Source organism: Tachysurus fulvidraco, chromosome 22, assembly GCF_022655615.1.
Source record: "Tachysurus fulvidraco isolate hzauxx_2018 chromosome 22, HZAU_PFXX_2.0, whole genome shotgun sequence".
NCBI lineage: Eukaryota > Metazoa > Chordata > Actinopteri > Siluriformes > Bagridae > Tachysurus > Tachysurus fulvidraco.
This window is the reverse complement of record NC_062539.1, coordinates 10,991,889-11,014,223: the sequence shown is the minus strand read 5'-3', so window position 1 is coordinate 11,014,223 and position 22,335 is coordinate 10,991,889. Positions and strand designations below refer to the sequence as shown.

General features: G+C 38.2%; 1 protein-coding gene across 2 annotated transcripts; it reads right to left on the bottom strand.

Moving 5' to 3' along the window:
* Positions 1 to 2,182: 2,182 nt before the first annotated feature.
* dnaaf11 (dynein axonemal assembly factor 11) lies at positions 2,183 to 18,769 on the bottom strand. Of its 2 annotated transcripts, XM_027176807.2 has the most exons (12): positions 18,615 to 18,769; positions 17,650 to 17,817; positions 17,470 to 17,547; positions 17,176 to 17,348; positions 16,544 to 16,728; positions 14,168 to 14,326; positions 9,640 to 9,717; positions 9,491 to 9,556; positions 8,537 to 8,606; positions 6,981 to 7,076; positions 3,233 to 3,321; positions 2,183 to 2,431 (listed from the first exon to the last, which is right to left on the bottom strand). In XM_027176807.2, exons 1-12 carry the CDS (start codon positions 18,622 to 18,624, stop codon positions 2,254 to 2,256), a joined length of 1,350 nt encoding a protein of 449 aa, XP_027032608.2. In that variant the 5' UTR covers positions 18,625 to 18,769; the 3' UTR covers positions 2,183 to 2,253. The 2 variants fall into 2 exon arrangements, with proteins under 2 accessions (XP_027032608.2, XP_027032609.2); XM_027176808.2 differs by lacking the exon at positions 18,615 to 18,769 and having other exon boundaries at positions 17,470 to 17,563.
* Between the last annotated feature and the right edge of the window lie 3,566 nt (positions 18,770 to 22,335).

Sequence of the window (22,335 nt, the reverse complement as noted above, 5' to 3'; positions counted from 1 at the left end):
AATTGCCCATTTTTACCTTCCCCAACATTCCACTAACCCTACTTAACAGTTTGTGAACCCTTTACTTATTCCTATATTTCTGCATAAATATGCTAAAAACATCATCAGATATTCACGGTCTTAAGAGACAAAAAATTACACTTCTTCATTTAATTATTGAGATAAATGATCTAGCATTACATATATGTGACCTGCAAAAGTATGTGAACCTTTGATTTCAGTATCTGTTGTGAGCCTTTATGAAGCAGTAACTGCAAGTAAAGTGTCTGGTAACTGTTGATCAGTCCTCACAATGTCTTAGAAGGATTATTAATCTATTCCTCAGTACAGAAGAACTTCAACACTGGGAATTTTAAGAGTGTCCTCACATGAACTGCTTGCTTCAGGTCCTTCCACAATTTTTCTTTTGTTCCTCTTTAATCATTCTTTGGTACACAGCTTGGGATCGTTGTATGACCTATTTTTTCTTGAGATGCCGTTCATGGAAAGATGTCCTGACATTTTCCTTTAGAATTCACCTGTATTATTCTGATTACACGGTTTCATCAATGATGGCAAGCTGTCCTGGCCCTGATGCAGCAATATAGGCCCAAAGCATGATACTGTACTACCACCACCATGTTTCACAGAAGATATAATGTTCTTATGCTGGAATTCAGTATTTTCCTTTTTAAAACAAATTTAAATTTTTTCCCATTTTAAAACAAAAAGTTTTATTTTGGTTTCATTCCTCCACACATTTTCTTTTCTAATAGTCCTCTGGCTTGTCCACATGATTTCTAGCAAACATCATGGGGCAGTAATATTCTTTTTAGAGAGAGGTGGCTTTCTCCTTGCAACTCTTTTGTCTTGTCCTGCACTGTTTGCACCAGGTTGCACAGTTGCACTTTATGTGGCTAGGACTAACTAAGTAAGTTTTATATAGCACCATAATCCTGGAGAAATGTCTCATTTCACTATATACTGCAACAGCTATATATGGTTGAAATGACAATAAAAGCTTCTTGACTTGACTCTGTCATGCACACCAAGGTTGTTCAGTGTTCAACTGATGGCAGACTCACAACCATTAACATTAGCCAAAGTAAAAGAGGGCTTTAGTTGCTTAGAAGTTACCCTGTATTCATTTTTCTACCCAACAGACTATTATAGGTCTTGCTTTTGGAGTAATCTTTGCTGTGTTGACCACTTAGCAATGGTCTTAAATTTCCTCCATTTGTACTAAATCTGACTATACATTTGTGCCGTTCAAACTCTTTAGAGAGGATTTTGTAACCTTTTCCTGCCTGATGATCAACAATAACTCTTATTCTGAAGTCCTCATGAATCTCCATTGTTTTTGCAATGATCCCCTTCTACAAACATACGTCATGAACATCATACTTTGATATATCTCTGTTCTTTAAATAAAATAGGACACTCATGGAGACCTGATTGTCATCGCATTGACTGAAATCAGATAGACTCTAATTTGAAATTGAAAGTAAATACAGTAATCCCTCGCCACTTCGCGGTTCAAGTTTCACAGCCTCAGTGCATTGCTGATTTTTCAAAAGTATTCATCGAAAAATAAAAATAAAAACGGTTTCCCAGGATGCCAGACAAAGAGAGAAACTCTCTCAGAGGCTTTGTACATACCCACGGGCACTCAGACAAGGCACATGATTGGTTCCCAGCACGAGATCTGAGCTGATTGGCTGCGCATCATCGCATCCTCTCCCAGCTTCTTCCCTTGTTGTATCTCGCCACTCTCGTTCACGCTGTCAACTGTCTCGCGTATTGTGTTCAAAATTAACTTTTCGTTAAGCCCTTACAATGCCTCCTAAGTGCCGTGCCCCTGCGAAAGATTCCTCTAGTGAGCCCAAGAGGAGGATGATGACCATCAGTGAAAAGGTCAAACTTAGGACCAATCCTACTTCACGGATTTTCACTTGTCGCAAGGGGTTCCGATCCCCATTAACCGTGATAAACAAGCCCTCACTGTACTAATCCTAGAAGTTCACATACTTTTGCACAGATATATAATATTGGAACATTGTCCTGAATAACAAAATTACCAAGTATTATATTTTACACTTTGTCTACTTTTGGGACTTGTGTGAAAATCTGATGTTTTGGGTCATATTTATGCAGAAATATAGAAACTTCACAATTTTCACAAACTTTCAAGCCACACTGTATATATTCTTATGTTTACAATAGTTTATAACTCATATTTCTTATATTCATAAATTCTTCCTTTCTTTGTGTTTCTTATATGAGAGGGGGCACGTCAGGGTCATCCACAAAGTCTTTGGATACGGCTCGACAAGGCCAGGAGAGCTGCAGTGGACCATGTGTAGTGCGTTCTTCTTTAGGGACAATGTTGGCTAGTTGTGCAGCAAAGCTTTTACTGGGGTCAACTTCTAATCTCTGACAACCAGAAATCACCCTGTAGAAAGCAGCAAAGGAAAATAAGACAGAGAGAGATGTTAAAATATTACCAGTGAGGCCAGATTTCAGAAGATTACTGAACCAAGAGATAATAACCAGCACCATGTATATTATATATATATATATATATATATATATATATATATATATATATATATATATATATATATATATATATATATATATACTGCTACTGTTAGATCAGACATAAAATACATATGAGATGCATATTTGTGTGTGTGAGTGCATGTTACAAGACAATGTCATTATTTAAGGTTCTTTCATTTATATTACATGCTGTGTGTAAAGTTTAAAACACCCATTCTGTAAGCTAGCTTTTTGCAATTTTCCACAATAAATCAAATAAAAAATATTGCCTTGAGTCATTTGATATTTAAATTGATAGATACAAAGAACTTTGTTGGTTGGCTCAAATAATCAAAGGCAGTTGGTTTCTATAATACATTTATGAAATAAAATTATATAAATTATACAATAGATGTACTTTCAATTTTCTTGCATTTTATATATGCCACTTTCAATTTCTTATATACACTGAGCCTCATATTTTGTGTGCTGGTGTGAAGTGACAGATTGTGTCACCAAATGTCAACATGTTGATTGAATATGCATTGATTCACTGCCTATTTCTAACTTACATATGTTACAATGCTTCAGCCATCACATTACATAATATACCTTGTTACATGTATATAAATTATATATCCTTATCTGAACATGTAAATTAAAATCTAGCAGCTGAGAAATAAAACCAGATGAGTAGAGAGTGTTTTATTACCTGTTTTTTTCGTTTGAGATCTCTGAAGTCTTATTTCCAATGCCAGTCAGTTTATGAGATGTTTTTTTCACTTTTATCTCTTCATGCGCCTGAACAAACAAAACACATTTGTAACACATTTGTAACTTCTCAGTCTTCTCTTCTGACAAGTTAACAGTGTCACATATGTCTGATTTACAGTATCTATATGCAATAAATGGCCAATATATGGGGATGCCCGTACACAGGACAAACACCTAGATCATGAATAATTTGTTTTCTACTAGGCAGGCATAAATACTACCTTAATAAGCTCCAATATAACACAATATTTGACATTCTACTGTATTTATAAGCTTCAATACTATAAGCTGCCACTTCATAGACCACATGCTGTCCACAAGGTAGCATATGTCTGCAATTAACTTAGCAATTAACTATTCGGTTAGAAGGAAAAATGACCATAAAAATATATTGAAATCTGTTGTGCTATTTGTATTTTCACCTTTTGTTTGCTATGTTTCTTAATAGAAATTATACACTTTATTTATCTTCATAAATAAAAACATAGAATTGAAGAAGGGTGTACTTTCTTTTTCCATGACTATGTGTGTTTGTTTGTGTTTCTTTCTACTGTATAGTGCATCCTGGTGCCATCTCCTCCCCAGGTAAGTGATTCATACGTAATAGGCTGTCCAAATGATGTTAAAAAAATTTCCTCATTCCTGGTCATTATATTCCATTTTCCCATAATCCAGTTCTGATGCTCACATGCTCATTATAGACACTTCCAGTGGCGGACAGGGGTTAGCATGGGCACTTTGACTTGTTTGTGGCTACACAGCCACATATACAGCAATGCACTGTGAGTTTCGGCACCAAACTTTCTCCAAAAGCGCTATACAAATCAGCAACTTGTGCTACTGTACCTTGTAAGAAATTACAGAAATTGCACACAAATTCCACTCCAAGGTACACATCTAAAAGAGCTCATTCCTAAAAAGGACTCTAAACGTATAAACTTGATTCAGTTATAAATATGGGAACGGCAGCAGGACATTAAGGATCACCATGAACAAAGGGTCTACATGACTGCGACCATTTAAAGTGACCACTTGGTTGATAACAATTGTAACAATACCAAGACAAGGTGTACGTGACCATGATTAACATTTAAAAACATCAGCTAGACAAGGTGAAGCGCAGCCATTTGGGAGACATTCGGTCCTTACACTCAATACACATTCAAAGCGGAACTTGATTTAAATTATCAAAAGGGAAAACTGTATATAAAGCTTGAGCAGAATTTGCTCTGGGTTCTTATTGACTCCAACGAACCCAAAGTACATCATGTATTTTTTCACTGCTATGCTGGAATAAACTTCTTGTTCTTCATTAAGATTTTCAACATCATCGTCTTATTTTTACACTACGCATTTTATTTCTTACATTGGTGAGCCACCCAGCAACAGATTCCAAAAAAAAGTGGGGAAAGGTAAGAAAAGTGGTATTTTCTTTCTTCTTTTACGCTGTTTTTTGATTCAGGGAACCCCCTCGTTTAAAAAACCCAGAAAAGAAATGTTTTAGTGTAGAATAAAACATAGATGATAGTTTACTTATCATAAGCAGTAGGAGTTATTATTGTTGTTAAGCCTATTCTGTACATTTCTGTTTAAGATTCTAACAGAAGTTGAATTATAGCTTAAAGTGTTTCTAAAGTAACCGAAACAGTGACAGTGTAAAGAGCCCGACGCACCGCGGCTCTGTAGAGTGTAAAGCAATAACCCGAGGTAGTGTGATGTTGTCTTTCAGACTGTAACAGTGTTTTAAACTTGTGTTTTAAGTCCATGCACTGTGGTTAAGTAAAAGGGTAGGTTAGCGTAGGTAGGTACTTAACAATCAGCCGTTCCATTTTTACAAACTCACAGCTTTCCTTAATTCTCAGCCTTTAAACTTTACACGGTTTCTGTGACTACAAGCTATCTAGTCAACCGTTAGTCTATTTATTCACATCTCCAGTACTACGGACGCAAATGAACAAAACAGCCACAATATGTTGGGCTTTTGAACTCAAAAGTCTCTCTGCTTCGGGCACAGACACACTCCGTCTGGCCTCAAGTTCAACTAAAGTAACACTTAACACTCACAAACAACCACAAACAATAACCCCCAAACACTTTCAAACAGTCACAAACATTAACACTCACAAACTCACAAACAGTTTAAAATGTAACACTGTCACAGTACGTCGGACAAAACCACAGTACGTCGGGTTTATTTTTTTGTTATATTTTACAACAGTCTTCTTAACCCCAGCACTTTTGGACTAAAAACGTTAGTTTAACACGGTCACAGTATGTCGGACAAAACCACAGTACGTCGGGTTTCTTTGCATTAAAAACACGGTTCTCAGGGAATGTTTGATGGAATAGAGAACATGGTTGATTAACCGTATGAGTGGGCTATTTCTAAGTTTGAAAATGACCATAAAATACCCAAGAACAAAAAAGGACAGATTGCCAATGCACTGCAAGCAGTGCATCGTACAAAGTCACTAGAAAGACTGTAAATGCATTAAAGGCTGAAAACGAGCAACTGCAATCTAGACTAGATGATATGGGATAATCTCTAAAAGAGATTAACAGATGAGTGAAATACTCTGGAAAGAAGAAAATATTAGGATGCAGAGTGAGATTGCACGCTTTAAAACTAACAACAGCATGCTTAGTTCATCTGTGGAAACATTGTTCAAAGATTTAGAGGAAGCAAAGTCTACTTGTCAATTCCTGATAAAAAATGCCCTTGCCTGTTGTTTTCCACCAAACTACTCAACAAATTGGGCAAAGTCAGAAAAACAAAATGCATTCTGGTCAGATTGTGCACCATCACAAATTTGAAAATAGTGATGAGGTTGTGGTAAAGATTACCAAAATGAGGGCCCATGGTCTGCTCACTGGGATAGACTAGGCAGAGATTCACGTCACAAAACTAAAAACCGTCAACCTGGTAATAGATCATTCCACATAGATCCATTAATATCATAAAAAGCTGATGGCAGTCATAAGGGAAATGTAAATAGGCAAGTTTATGTTGTACGTGCTTGTAATGTTTTTTGTGTGCTGTGTTTTTGTTTTTTTTTAAGGGGGGGTTTAAATTCATTATGTTTTCAAGTGTTTTTCAGGTCAAAAAGAAATAAAGATGTGGGTAAGGACTAGGAAGGCAGCTCTCATGACAGCACTGCCCAACGCTGTCCCAAAGTGCTTATCTACAATGGATCCAGGTTCTGGTTTTGGTGAAACTTACAGCATGATCTTCAGACCCAGATGAGTGCTATACAAATCAGCAACTTGTGCTACTGTACCTCTTCTGTGGTGGGTTTTTAACTAGACAGGCTAGTCTTTGTCCCATTGCACATGAGTAAGCTTTGGGGTTCTTTTTGGGCCCACTTTTGGTAGGTACTACCCACTGCATACGGGGAACAACCCACAAAACCCAGAAATGATCTGACCAGTTGTCTAGCCATCAAAATTTTCAAAGTCCTTTTTAGTCATTCATTCTTACAACTGCTATTTTTTTCTGCTTCTACCACATTCATTTTAAGAAAAGACTTAATTTAAAAAAAAAAGCCTTTTAAGCTGCCGTTCAATTGCTGCCTAATGTCTCTCACCCCTTTGTCATTGTAATCAGTGATAATCAGTGATAATCAGTGGATTTATTGTCATAGCTGATCAGTATATCAGTATACTATGGCATTATCTCATGCAAGTACCTTGAGCATGGTGATAAGCAGGTGGCCAGTAGTTCGAGATCTCTGTGCTGTGCTGCTGTCTGGTTTAACCTCATCAGGCAAAGCCATCTGGAACACCTGCAAACACACTCAATTAATTTTGAATCAATATAAAGTGAATAGACCCTTTTACAATGGACAATGTCACAACAAGGTGGGAGGTACATAGGAATTAATAGGGTAACAGTGAGCAGTGAGGCGAACAGAACAGACAAGAGGTTAAAGCTAAACAAAAAAGAAAATCCGGAAAACAGAACAATAGGTCATACACGGTAAGGCAAAATAACAGACAAAGGAAACGGCTTGGTATGCACGAACAATGACTATACTTCATGTAAATGGTAGCGAGCACCTTATTTTTATGCTAACACAACCGGAAGTAGAAACCGGAAGTAAAACGTCCACAAACCCAGAAGTCGGTATTCTAGTGAGGATTCCCTCTGGGGCAGTAGGGAGAGTGTTCTCAGAGTAACCCAGTTGAGATTAGACATGTATTATGGGTTGACTGACTACACTTTTATCTCCTGTTGTGGAATTGCTGTGCTGTTTGTAATATTTGTTTTTGGGCATTTTATCAAGATGACTAAAGCTGATACCTCTGGATAAGAGCTCAGCTCTAAGGAATCACCATCATTGTGAGCTGATATAATTGTCCTGACTCACTGAGTAGAGCTAGTCAGCATATACCTTACTGAGGTATTACAATGCATTATTTTTATTGGTGCTTATGTCAGGGACGCAGGGATAAAAACAGACCCAAATGCAGGATAGCATAAAAATAAACTGACTTAATAAATAAAAAACACAAAAAAGGGACAAAGACATGACAAGACTTGACACGAGACGACAAAGGAAGAGGATTCCGCACCACCATAGGCAATGCAGCACCGTTAAATACACAACACAATTAACACATAAGGAGCAGGTGTGCAGGGGTGGAACGGAAGAGACAAGGATGGGGCAGGCACGTGACACAGAACATAAACAAAAGCATGTGGCCAAAGTATGGGCTGGATCCTGACAGCTTAAGTCACTAATTCATTCTATAATCAATTTTAGTATTCCTGCATACTGTATTTCTTAAATTTTGTCCTATTCTATGGACGCATCCCTCTCTCTCTCTCCCTATACACACATACATACACATATATACGCACAGTTCAGGCCCTATGCACATTGATCAGGTGTGTGTCTGCCCATCAGAGAGAGAGAGAGAGAGAGAGAGAGAGAGAGAGAGAGAGAGAGAGAGAGAGAGAGAGAGAGAGAGAGAGAGAGAGAGAGAGAGAGAGAGAGAGACTCTTTAGCTGGACTCTATAGCTTTAGAAGTGAGCAGAAGTGAGCAATATGCATTAATGACCACCAAACCTGCAGCTACTGCCAATTAAACTAATCGAGGAGTGAGACTGGGGAGTTAGTTTGAGAGAAAAGATAAAGAGAAAGCTACAGGAGGGGCAGAGAAATACACAGACAGGATACAATTGTGCATGTATGAACTTCACAAGTAAGTAAATGTTTCTGCAAGAAAAGCAATATTGTACCTTTCCTTTTACAGTCACCCTCACATATGTAGGCTGAACATCCACATCCAGCAAGGTAGTGTCCAAATGCCTGCAACCATTCACAGACAGGATATTATACATTCTTGGACATTCTTGGACAAGCTAACATGTAGGCTACTAGTACCCCTTTTCCACCAAAAAAAACGGGTGCTGGTTCAGAGCTAGCACTGGTGCTGGTTCAAAGCTGGTTCTAAGAACCGGTCTGCTTTCCATCGGTTAGAGAGCCATCACAGAGCTGAGTCTGACGTCACGGTATACGGGTCACATTTCCCAGCAACGTTAGCGCAGCAGCGGCAAACACAACAAAAATGGCAGATGTTGCTTTACTGTAAATGCTCATGGCTTTGTGAACCTACATTGGCATCCAAACGCGGTGAATACAACGTGCACATGCAGCTACATGGAATTTGTAGAAACGGAGGTTGTAACCGAGAAAGTTACAAAAGTAGCTACCTACTATCATGTCTGCTGATAATTGATCATATTGCAGTAAAGTAAAAGAGTATTAAACATTTGTATATTATCAAAGGCGCTAACGGTAGCCCATCCCACAGCCCCTGATGCAAGCGGTTCTTAAGTCTAGACCAGCAACGTTTTGGTGCTACTTAAGAACCACTTTTCCTGGTTCAGAGCCAGTGCTTCGGCTGTCGAAAAAGAAAGAACTGGTTCTAAATTAGGCTCTGGCTCCGAACCAGCACTCGAACTGCCTCGGTGGAAAAGGGGCATTACGTTTACAGCATTTAGCAGATTACGTTTACAGCATTTAGCAGACACTCTTATCCAGAGTGACTTACATTTTCTTATGTCAGTTTATACACCTGAGCAATTGAGGGTTAAGGGCCTTGCTCAGAGGCCCTGCAGTGGCAACTTGGTGGACCTGGGATTCAAACCAATGATCTTCCAATCTGTATTAGAGAACTGTTGTGTGTGTACCTGTATACATGCAGATCCAGAAGCAAACAATTGTTTTCTTCATCTTCCTTTAAAGTATAGTCCAACCTAATGGGGCAATAATGGAGTGAGCTATAAGTCAGTGCTAAAATGTGTGCCATAGGTATAGATGTCTGTGCAAGCATACATACTTTGGTTCATTAACGTTTAGAACTCTTCCATCAGACGTGATCAAAGTTCTGGGAGGTTTATTTTCTCTTTTTGGCTCTCTATACAACATAGCAGAAGACTGAGTGAGAGTGTGAATTTAAGTGAAGATATTTACAGTATGTCTGTAACACACCCACAATATTCAGAATATTACCAAGTGCTCAAAAATACTCTTACCAGTCATTAACAGGACACAGGATAACAACTAAACATTTGCTCATTTAAGCAGTAATGCAATCAAATGACGTGGCTACAGCACAATGCATAAAATCATACATATACACCTCAAGATTTGTGACCAATATTCACATAAAAAATCTAATAAAAATAAAAAATTTTATTGACTATAAGCGCCATGTTTGTTGGTGCTATATGGGCTAAAGGTTCCCAATAAAATGGATTGTATATGTATGTCCTACTGTTGGAGGTCACTCTACTGTTGGAGGTAAAGCAATTTAATAACATTTTAAAATGGAGAAACAAACTCTGTTTCCATCAGACATTTTCCTGTAGCTTAATCTAAAGTGCACTGAACAGGTTCTAGAGGACAGACAATGCAGTAAGTAAATGCTGTAAACTGAAAGTCAGTGGGGGTTTGGCATAATAATGCTTGAGGAGCATGCATTTTAAAAATCCTCCATGAAATAAGTAACTTTACTTAGATACTGAGTAGCCTAAAATTCCAAAACATTAGTTGAAGCTAAGTGCCAAAACATTAGTGTAAGCATTAAAGTTTATAAAGTTGATATTGCCTTCTAGAGATTTTGCTTATCTCACCAAATCTACCTTATAAATCACCTTACATGATTTATGCAACATAAACCGCCATGTCAACACCAGAATTGGAAAAGTTTCACAAAGAGTTGCATACAAACATGTCAACCAAAAACATCCAACAGCCATGGATATATCGTACTTTTCGTACTTGTCTATACAAAATATCTTTCCATTTTCTGGTTAGGATTCCTGTTTTTGTAATTTGACTTATATGGTTGTCTATTTTCTCTGGTTACTCTCATTGCATCTACTGCCAATATCCTAACTTTGTTCTTGCCTTTATATAATATTTGGATTTGTTTTCCAACTGTCAACATCCTCATATGTCACAAACACATAATGCAACACTAATGCTTGCTTTGACTCTGAAAATGTAATTTTGCCAGCCACTTGTTAATAATTAGATATATAACATTTTTAATTTAATCATTGTTAGTATTTAAAATGAATATGGTAATGGATCCTCTCAGTTTGAGTAGTCCTGCAACAGAAGAGACTGCTGCATCTTTGTTTTCACGGAGGCGTTGCTCAGTGACAGAGTTACAGACGCTGCATTCAGCTAGATGAGCTCACCTTGTTTCATGCTGACAGAAATACAGCTCTGTGCTGTAAGGCTCGCACGGAAAGGTGCAAGAACTCTGTGCTTGTTTCTAATTACTGCTCATTGCTAGTTGATTTTGTGATTGTTAGATGCAGGCCATTTTATTTACCACAGAAATTCACCACTGTTTTCACGTAAGACTATACAATCCAGCCAGCGCTAATGCTAAGGAAGCATTATATGAACTCTATGGGGCTATTAATGATCTGCAGAATGCTCATCCTGACAAATTGTTAATTATTGCCAGAGATTTCAACCCTGCATATTTCAAATCAGTGCTCCCTAAATTCCATCAGAATGTGGACAATGAGAGGGGAAAACACTCCGGATCTTGTTTGCTCTAACATCCCCGGTGTGTAAAGTGCGGAGCCCCACCTGCAGTGTTTTGTTGTGTCTGTCTGCACTGTATTTCATTTTCACTGTTTGCCCTAGGTTGCACTTTATGTGGCTAGGACATCTTACTTTCAGCTCTGTGTTGTTCTATGTAGCTCTGTTTTGTTTTATGTAGCTCTGTGTTTTTTATGTAGCAGCCTGGAGGAATGTTGTTTCATTTCACTATGTACAGCTATAGATTGACTTGACTTGACAATAATCCCTCAGCACCTGATTGAGAAGCTGAGCCTGCTGGACCTGAACACCTCCCTCTGCAACTGGATCCTGGACTTCCTGACTGCGAGACCTCAGTCAATCTGGATCGGGAACAACATCTCCAGTACCACCACACTGAGCACTGGGGATCCTCAGGGTTGTGTGCTTGGTGGGTCTCATCAGCAAGAATGATGAGTCAGCATACAGAAAGGAGCTGCAACAGCTGCCTGGTGTAGAGCCAACAAAAGGTCTCTGAATGTTGATAAAACTAAAAAGATGGTCGTTGACTTCAGAAGAGCACAGAGTGACCACTCTCCACTGAACAAAGATGGATCTTCACCTGGTCACTTAACACCAGCTCAATCAGTAAGAAAGCCCAGCAGCATCTTTACTTCCTAAGAAGACTTGGAAAGTCTGCCCCCACCCATCCTGACCATGTTCTACAAAAGGGACCATTGAAAGCATCCTAAGCAGCTGCATCACTGTCTGGTTTGGGAATAGCACCATCTTTTTTGCGCACCTATTTTGTGTATTGTCCTGTAGTGTATTGCATTGTCTGTTTCCACTGTCTTTTGTCTCATACTGTTTGAACTAGTCTGCACATTAGGCACTTTCAGTCATGACCACTTTGTCAAATTAAGGTTTATTAGTGTTGTATACAGTTAGAGTTGGCGGTGTAAGAAATTACAGAAATTGCACCCAAATTCCACTCCAAGGTACACATCTAAAAGAGCTCATTCCTAAAAAGGTTCAAGTATCATAAGGTAATATGTTTAGGACTCTAAACGTATAAACCTGATTCATTAATAAATATGGGAACGGCAGCAGGACATCAAGGATCACCATGAACAAAGGGTTTACGTGACTGCGATTACCATTTAAAGTGACCATTTGGTTGATAACTGTAACAATACCAAGCCAAGGTCTGCGTGACCGCGGTGACCGCGATTACCATTTAAAGGGACGATTTGAGTGATAACAATTGTAACAATAACAAGACAAGGTATACGTGACCGTGAATAACATTTAAAGACATCTGGCTAAATAACAAGGTGTGACCCAGCCATTTGGGAGACACTCAGATCTTACGCTCAACACACCTTCAAAGTAGAACCTCATTTAAACTACAAAGAGGAAAACAGTATAAAATGCGTGAGCAGGATTTGCTCTGGGTTCCTACCGACTCCGACGAACCCAAAGTACGCCATGTATTTTGTCACTGCTATGCTGGAATAAACTTCTTGTTCTTTATTAAGATCTTCAACATCATCATCTTATTTTTACACAACGCATTTTTTTTACAGCGGTATGGTTCTGTTCTGGGCAAAATTTCAGCGACTGGAGAATAAAATAGACCCCCTGTTATAGCAGCAGAATCAGAACCAAAATCATGCATGGTATGAATAGGCTTGTTTACATGTTTTGAAAAATAAATGGATAAAGGGAGAGAGGGGAAAGGAGAAAGGAAGAAAAAAAGAGAGAAACAAATACATGAAGATAACTTAATCGGTACTGGACAACGGGTTCTAGCTGGGAGGAGTCAGGGTTGGAGGAGGGGGTTTGAATCACAGCAGCAGCAATGCGCAAGAAGCGGTTGAAGAAGAAGATTTAAAGGAGGAAATTACGGAAGTCGTAGCGGATTGGTGTGCGTCGTGAACATCTGATTAGCAGCTTGACTACGTGGTCTGCCCGAACTAATGCGATGCTTCATTTATGTGTGAACCAACGCTTGATTTATGTGTGAACTAACACGATACTTTCTTTAACTCCTTTCACCAAGGACATAAATTATAAATTCTTTCTTAAATCCTTATCTCTGTGTTGTTTTAAGTAGCTCTGTGTTGTTCTATGTAGCACCATGGTCCTGGAGAAATGTTGTCTCATTTCACTATGTACTGCGTCAGCCATATATGGTTGAAATATCAATTAAAGCTTCTTGACAAGACTTGACTTCTACTCGGGTGGTGTGTGTGTGTGTGTGTGTGTGTGTGTGTATGTGTTAGGCAGTGTTGGGGCAACAGGAAAATGTAATTATCCCTTCATGTGTAGAATGTAAGATCATCAAGACATTTCTGTTATGATTGCTCTCAGTTAAACATTTCACTTTTTGACTTCTTTGTCATAACTCTGCTTTTTTGCTACAGGTGATGAGAGCCTTTGATGGATAGTAAAATCCGCATACAGATTTTTTTGTCCACTTAAGCATTGTCTCAAAGCAGCTTTACAGAAAATAAAAACAGAAAAAATAATTAAAGTTTAAAATTGAGTTTATCCCTAACACTTATTCCTAATGAGCAAACCTGTGGCAATTGTGAAAACATTTTTAATTTGGGTGACACCGGACAGTAAATAATGTAAATGTAAATAATGTCCTTTCTATAGCTGTTTATATTCAATTGGAATTGTGCAATCAACAACTCCTGAGCAACTACTGTTATATGTCAGTGTCATTTCTTAGTTCATTACAGACTTAGCACCAATTCCTTCCTGCCAAAGTGCTTCTCACTCCCTCCAACCACTTATGACCCTATTTTCTTGTGTACCTCACTATCTCGTATGATCTTATCTTCTCATATGCTTCCAGTCTTGACTCAGGAGTAAAGTCACACGGTTTGTTCCAAAAATCTTTATCCTTATCTTCTGGGTTTGAATTCTGATTCGGAAGATCCAGGTCTTGGTTCCAGTTCTCACTTATCTGAGGACTAAAACAAAATACACAAGCACAAATACAAGCAGCTGTTATAGTCACAGGCTTTCAGTCCTCTTTTTTTTATACATATTAATCTCTGGAAAGCTTATTCATACATCAACACATACCTAAAATTCTTCATACTAAATAAAATCCTTTACCAATCTTGAAGTTTCTACTATCTCACCTACAGGTCTGATTTTTTTTTTTTTAGCATAGTGATGGCCTAATTCACTTGTATCAACACCGCTGGACTGCATATTGAGAGTGTAAAAATGTAACAATTGGAATAAATACCAGATCTTTTATTTCCTGCATGTGTCATGGCATAATGATGAAACAGGTCAAAATTTTCCAAGAAACTATTTATCAGTCAACTGTCCAATTACTTTACTTTCAATTATCCTGTGAAAAAAATGGCTGTAATTTCTAAACAGTATAACAATATTTTTTTCTGTTAATCAAAACTAAAGCTGAACATCTACACTTCAATTGCCTCTTATTTGCTTCATTTCAAATCAATTGTGGTGGTGTATAAAGGAAAAAAATGAGGATAAATTGTTTCATGGTCCAAACAGTGGTCCCATTCATATATCCCAGGTATTTTTTGGAACCGTTTTTGTTCAAATGCATTTACTTAGTGGAAAAATCCAAAAATTATATTTGAGAAGTATTGGCTGAATACATAATGAATCTGTGAATGGCACATATGCATGTGCACACACACACACACACACACACACACACACACACTAGAGATGCGCGGATCAGGTCAAACGTCACCCGAATCCGCTGCTTCAAATTAACCACCATAGGTTTCTCTGTATAAGACCTTTACACCCAATTGTCACATTACAATTATACTAATTCTTAGTTTTCACCATGATGATATGGTTTTTAACAGCGCATTCGGTGCAGTTAGAGTGATCTGTTCTAGACATAATACACTAGATGGATGTTGTTTTAAATGAACATAAATTTATTCATTTATTTATTTATTTATTTATTTATGAAACAAAATGTTCTTCTTTGGCCAGATTAAGCTACATTTTATAAATAGAATAAACACAGACTACTTCCTTTCAGACTTTAGCTGGAATGTCACCGTTTCACATTTTATAACCTTTGTTTTTTATATTTATGCTTCTTTTCTATTATTAATATGCACCAACACACCAAGACAAATTCCTGTACATGTAGATCCTACAGTGCCTGGCAATAAGTTCGATTCTGATTCTGATTCTGCTGAACTTAACTCCTTGCTTATAGGCTACAGAACACACGATATATTAAAAGCTCTACGGCGAACTGTTGGAATTCAGGCAAATTGGCCATATCTTTAAAGCACGGACGGACTGCTGCACTGAGCGTTCACTCGCACCGCATGTTGCAGGAACGCACTAGATTCTCCTAGCAAAGAAGCCGCTGCAGCCGTGGGAATAGATCTCGTTTCTCCCAGAATGAAAGCTAATTTTCCTCTGATATTTAAAGTATGTAGTTAATATTTGCATCATTAATGACTTGCATCTCATCTACCCACGACCCAGCCAAGATTTATCAAAATGTAATTTTTTTGCAGATATAAAGGCGAACCGCGCATCACTAACACACATGCACGCACACATACTCACACACACACACAACCTCACACACACACCCACAACCACACACACAACCACACAGACTCAAACAGACACAGTCACACAGTCACAGACACACAGTCACAGACACACAGTCACAGACACACAGTCACAGACACAGACTCAGACACACAGACTCAGACACACAGACTCAGTGACACAGACACACAGACTCAGACACACAGACTCAGACACACAGACTCAGTGACACAGACACACAGACTCAGACACACAGACTCAGACACACAGACTCAGTGACACAGTCACACAGACACAGTCACACAGACAGTCACACAGACTCAGACACACAGACACAGTGACACAGTCACACAGACACAGTCACACAGACACAGTCACGCAGACAGTCACACAGACACAGTGACACAAACACAGTGACACAAACACAGTGACACAAACACAGTGACACAAACACAGTGACACAGTCACACAGACACAGTCACACAGACACAGTCACACAGTCACACAGACACAGTCACACAGACACAGTCACACAGACACAGTCACACAGACACAGTCACACACCGTTTGACTATTTGAACTTTTTATGTTGTGCAATAAATCATACTCACCAGTTACTCGTGAGATGGTTGTCATGTGGGCTGTTACTTGAAGGCTCTTTCACCCCCTCCCTCTTCTGCTTTTCTCTCATTTTCACATATTCAGCCTCTTGTTCTAAGATAGACTTCTTCAAGTCATCAAAGTTTTGTAGCGCCAGTATTCGTTCTGCTCGTCCTATTTCTGTGCTGTCTATCCTCTGTTAATGATTAAAGATCAGCATGCAATTGAATACAGAGAGAAAAACATATTTAAGTGCTGGTATTTGAACACAATTTATTGTGATGTGTTTCAATTATATTTTGTAACACCCAATTAGTACAGATGGATCTACCAGCTAGGAAAGCAAGCTAAAATGGCTCTGTACATAGTTGACACAATCTTAACCATGTTTATCGCCCAGAGTGTCAATTAAGTTACATTTAATTGACACTAGCAAGTGTTCTTAAGCTGCCACAAGCAAGTGTGTTCTCATTATAAAATCGCTCTATCTAGTCTTCTGGGCTGTAATGGAGGTAAAACACAATGCTGATGTTAATTCATTTCCATAAATTACTCACCCAGCTAATCAGGGAATTCTGAAACTTAACTCGGCTGAAAGAGAACATTTGAAAGCTTGTTTGCCTGATTGTGCAGTTTGACGTACCTGCAGTTGAGGTAGGCAGGCCAGCACATACTGCCTGTAACCCTTGAAATCAGTGCAGGGATTTCCTTCAAGAAAGAGCTCACGAAGATGCACATTCTGTTTCAAGGACATCACACTGCTCAGCTGACCAATAAAATTCAGAGTCAGGTCAAGCTTCTGAAGAACTTCGCAACCTATACATGTATCATAGACATTGACATACACATTAAACATAAAAATCCCAGTTAAATCTGTGTCATTCCAACAATTACTTCAATAATTTACATAAAGAAGAGTGGAAAAAATAGTTTTTACCTTCCAAATTTTCAATCAATTCAATGTTATTCAGTGTTAGATTCAGATACTCCAACTTCTTAAGTCTGCCAACATTCTCTATGGAACACATACACTAATTCTTCATAACAATGAGTAAAATAAATTGCTTTAGTCATGATAACACCATAGCGAAATCAAAAGCATATTGAGTCTTTGTACCTATCTTAGAAATGAGGTTGTTTTGCAAATAGAGGATTTTCAGGTCTCTGCACCACCTGTCAATGTGCTCTATCCGTTCAATGCCCAGCTGATGTAGTGAAATCTCCTCAAGAGAAAAGATCTCAAATTCGTTATGCTCAGCACAACGGCGGATGAGATCCTTAGTGACTGGTTAGAAAAGTAAGTTATACCATTAATACAATGAAGGTAGAATTCAATGAAAATAGTAATGATTGATCACTTCAAGAATTGGTTGGAAGGGCTATGCATGTGTGTGCATGTCCACAACATATCCAGGTGCTTCTCCTATGCTGCTTACTTAATTTGATATGTAACCACAATTTCAATAAGATGCAGAATACAGGCAAAATAATAAATAATAATAACTATAATAATAAAAAGACTAAATTGTTCAATTCTTATTTTATATAATACTTGGTTTTAGTATTCTTTCGTTTTAACTACACCTGTACATGGAGATAATCTTACAGTATAGAGAGCATTATAGATCTGACTTTGGTCTAATCCTCACTGCAGAAAACACGTGAAATCAATTCATGTCGTAGGATCAGCATTTGGTTAACAAGATAAACAGGGTTTTAAAAGTAGAGATGGAGCCTTTATAGACAGCAGGACAGTAGAATAAAAAAAACACACGCAGAAAATGGTATATTAAGTTACAAACGCTGCTTACAGAGTCATTTTCTTCGGTCTCATTTTTTTCACTAATTTCACTAATAGTTAGCTTTCTCTCGTCTATTTGATTATTACATCTAAACTGCTTCCGGTCCAGCTAGCGAGCTGCAACTCGGTCTTCACTTAAAACTGTAATCTACAAACTTTCCGTAAATATAAAGATCTTAAAAAGAATGATCATATATCATGATGTATTTATGTAGAAATAAATGCTAAACGTTGTTGTTTTAGATCTATGTAGATCATGAGTAAAAACGAAGAGCACTTACTGCGCACCATTCTTGTTTGTGAAGAGTTACTATGGGAACAGGTAACTGCAGTAAAGCCAGCTACTCTTTCCGAATCCGTCTAATGTAGGGGCGCGGCTATTAGATACTTAGTGGGAATCGTGTGAAAGGCGTAGCGAGCGTACGCAAGCTCCTACAAAAGAACGTACTACAAAATGAATAGAATGTATAAAAGGAACACATAACAACACGAATTCAAAATAATTCACAGTATAAATAACAATTCACACAGTATAAAGGCTAAACGTTTTTATAACCATTTTCATTAAAAAAAGAGACCCAAAATGTTAATTTTATTGTAGAATAAAGCGGTAGAAAATGAATGAATGAATGAATATATTACTCTTCGGAGTCTCTATGTTTGTAATATTATTCCAGAAATATTATTTTGCTGTGGATTTTTTCTGGAAAAAGGCTTGTCAGGAGAAGAAAAGGTGAGCGCTACCATCAGTCCTGTGTCATGCCAACAGTAAAGCATCCTGAGACCATTGTGGGGTTGCTTCTCATCCAAGGGAGTGGGCTCACTCACAATTCTGCCCAAAAACACAGCCATGAATAAAGAATGGTACCAAAACACCCTCCAACAGCAACTTCTTCCAACAATCCAACAACAGTTTGGTGAAGAACAATGCATTTTCCAGCACGATGGAGCACATAAGGCAAAAGTGATAACTAAAAGGCTCGGGGACCAGAACGTTGAAATTTTGGGTCCATGGCCTGGAAACTCCCCAGATCTTAATCCCATTGAGAACCTGTGGTCAATCCTCAAGAGGCGGGTGGACAAACAAAAACCCACTAATTCTGACAAACTCCAAGAAGTGATTATGAAAGAATGGGTCGCTATCAGTCAGGATTTGGCCCAGAAGTTGATTGAGAGCATGCCCAGTCGAATTGCAGAGGTCCTGAAAAAGTACGGCCAACACAGCAAATACTGACTCTTTGCATAAATGTCATGTAATATTCGATAAAAGCACGTATGAAGTGCTTGTAATTTTCAGTACATCACAGAAACAACTGAAACAAAGATCTAAACGCAGTTTAGCAGCAAACTTTGTGAAAACTATTTCTGTAATTCTCAAAACTTTTAGTCACGACTGTACTCTACAACCACTTAACGATAACTTGCACGGCGTTTCCTGGCTATGTCGCCATGTCCGATAAATTTATTAATAAAGTCTTATTCCGTCATTCTTATGTACGGCGCTTGCGACGCGGCGCTATACGAGGAAGACGGTGTTGTTCATTCACCGGTTGTACGCCATTTTGAATTTTGCTTCGTTCGCACTCTTTCGTTTGTGTTGTTTTTTTAGAAACTTTTTGCCCGTCATTATGACTCCCAAGCGTAAGGCAGATAGAGTAAGGCAGTAAAAAAAAGGAAAGCCATGGAAGTGAAAGTAGATACAGTGGTGTGAAAAAGTGTTGGCCCCCTCCTGATTTTTTTATTTTTTGCATGTTTGTCAAATCTAAATATTAGTCAAAGATAACAGAAGTAAGCACAACATGCAGTTTTTAAATGAAGGTTTTTATCGGGGCGGTTCTAGACCATTTTTAGGGTGGCTTCAGCCCCCTGTCTGTAATCTCAACCACCATAAAACTATAAGTATATTTTTTTCTTTCATAAATAAACAATAAAAATTACATTAAAATGCAGGACATGTCGTCGATGGGAAAGAAAATTATTTATCAGTTTGATCCAAGAGCGATTTTTTTTACTTTGCTTTTACACGCGTGTGTTGTAGTCTTTCAAAAGTGCGTCATCAGCTGTCTGCTTTATTTTAACGGAAAAGCACAGGTACGCGCAGCTTGCACGCGCAGTCAGAGCTGGAGGCGTTTATCTATAACGTTAATCGGCGGAAAGACGCAAAGACGGCAACCAAAAGCAGTGAAATTTCACTATTCTTTTTACCAGAGTAGTCATATATAATATATAATATAGAACTCTTCTTGTTTTAAATTCTCACTGAGGGCTAAACCCCCTAAAGATGAAATCCTAGAACCGCCCCTGGTTTTTAGTATTATGCGAAAACAAAATCCAAACCTACATGGCCCTGTGTGAAAAAGTGTTTGCCCCCTAAACATATTAACTGGTTCCACCCTTAGCAGCAAGAAATGCAATCAAGCTTTTGCGATAACTTGCAGCACTGTGGAGGAATTTTGGTCCAGTCTTCTTTGCAGAATTGTTGTAATTCAGCCACATTGGAGGGCTTTCGAGTATGACCCACCTTTTTAAGGTCATGCCACAGCATTTGAATAGGATTCAGGTCAGGACTTTGACTAGGCCACTCCAAAGTCTTCATTTTGTTCTAGCCATTCAGATGTGGATTGCTAATGGTTTTGTATCATTGTCCTGCTGCAGAACGCAAGGTTGCTTCAGCTTGAGGTCACGAGCAGAACACATTGTCCTTCAGGATTTTTTGGTAGACAGCAGAATTCATGGTTCCATTTATCACAGCAAGTCTTCCAGGTCCCGAAGCAGCAAAACAGCCCCAGATCATCACATTACCACCACCATATTTTACAATTGGTATTAAGATCTTTTTCTGAAATGCAATGTTACTTTTACGCCACATGTAATGAGACACACACCTTCCAAAGAGTTAAACTTTTGTCTCGTTAGTCCATAGATTTTCCCAAAAGTCTTGGGGATCATCAAGATGTTTTCTGTCAAATCTGAGATGAGCCTTTATGTTCTGTTAGCTCAGCAGTGGTTTTCATCTTGGAACTCTGCCATACAGGCCATTTTTGCCCAGTCTCTTTCTTATTTCAAACACGTTTTCACACAGGGCCATGTGGGTTTGCATTTTGTTTCATTTAAGAACGGCATGTTGTGTTTACTTGTATTATCTTTGACTAATATTTAAATTTGTTTGATTATCCGAAACATTAAAGTGTGACAAATGTGCAAAAAAAAAAAAAAAATGGGGCCAACACTTATTAAAACAATGTTAAATGCTTGGATAAGGGTGAAACACAGACGAATATTGGCCGGATGTTTGGCCTAAGTTGTATGACCGTCTCGACGATCATTAGCAATAAAAAGCATATATCTGAACATGTGAAAGGATCTGCTCCTATGAAATCAAATGTAATTACAAAGCAGCGTAGAGGTTTCATTATTGAGATGGAAAGATTATTGAAGACCAGCATCAAAGACATAGCCCAGTTAGCCTTATGTTAGCAGAAGGCTAAAAGATTGTGAACGGGAAGAGTCTGCGGTTAGTAAAGGTTAGTTTATTCAATTCAATTCAATTCAAGTTTTTTGTATAGCGCTTTTTACAATTGGCTTTGTCTCAATGCAGCCTTACAGAACATAAGCATAGAATCGAAGGTAAACATAAAGAGAAATATAGAGAATTAATATAGTAAAAAATCAAGAAATACAGTATATAGTTCAGTGTGTGTGTGTGTGTGTGTATGTATGTATGTATGTATGTATGTATGTATGTATGTATATGTATTTATCCCCAATGAGCAAGTCTGAGGTGACAGGCAGCAGTGGCAAGGAAAAACTCCCTTAAATTGGTAAGGAAGAAACCTTGAGAGGAACCAGACTCAAAGGGAACCCATCCTCATATGGGTGACACTAGAGGGTGTGATTACAAATATACAGTCAAACAAATGTTGAATTGGTGTAAAGGTCACATGGAGTTCAGATCTCCTCTTGGTATCATAGAGTCCAACTGGAGCTGGTACATCTGTAGAT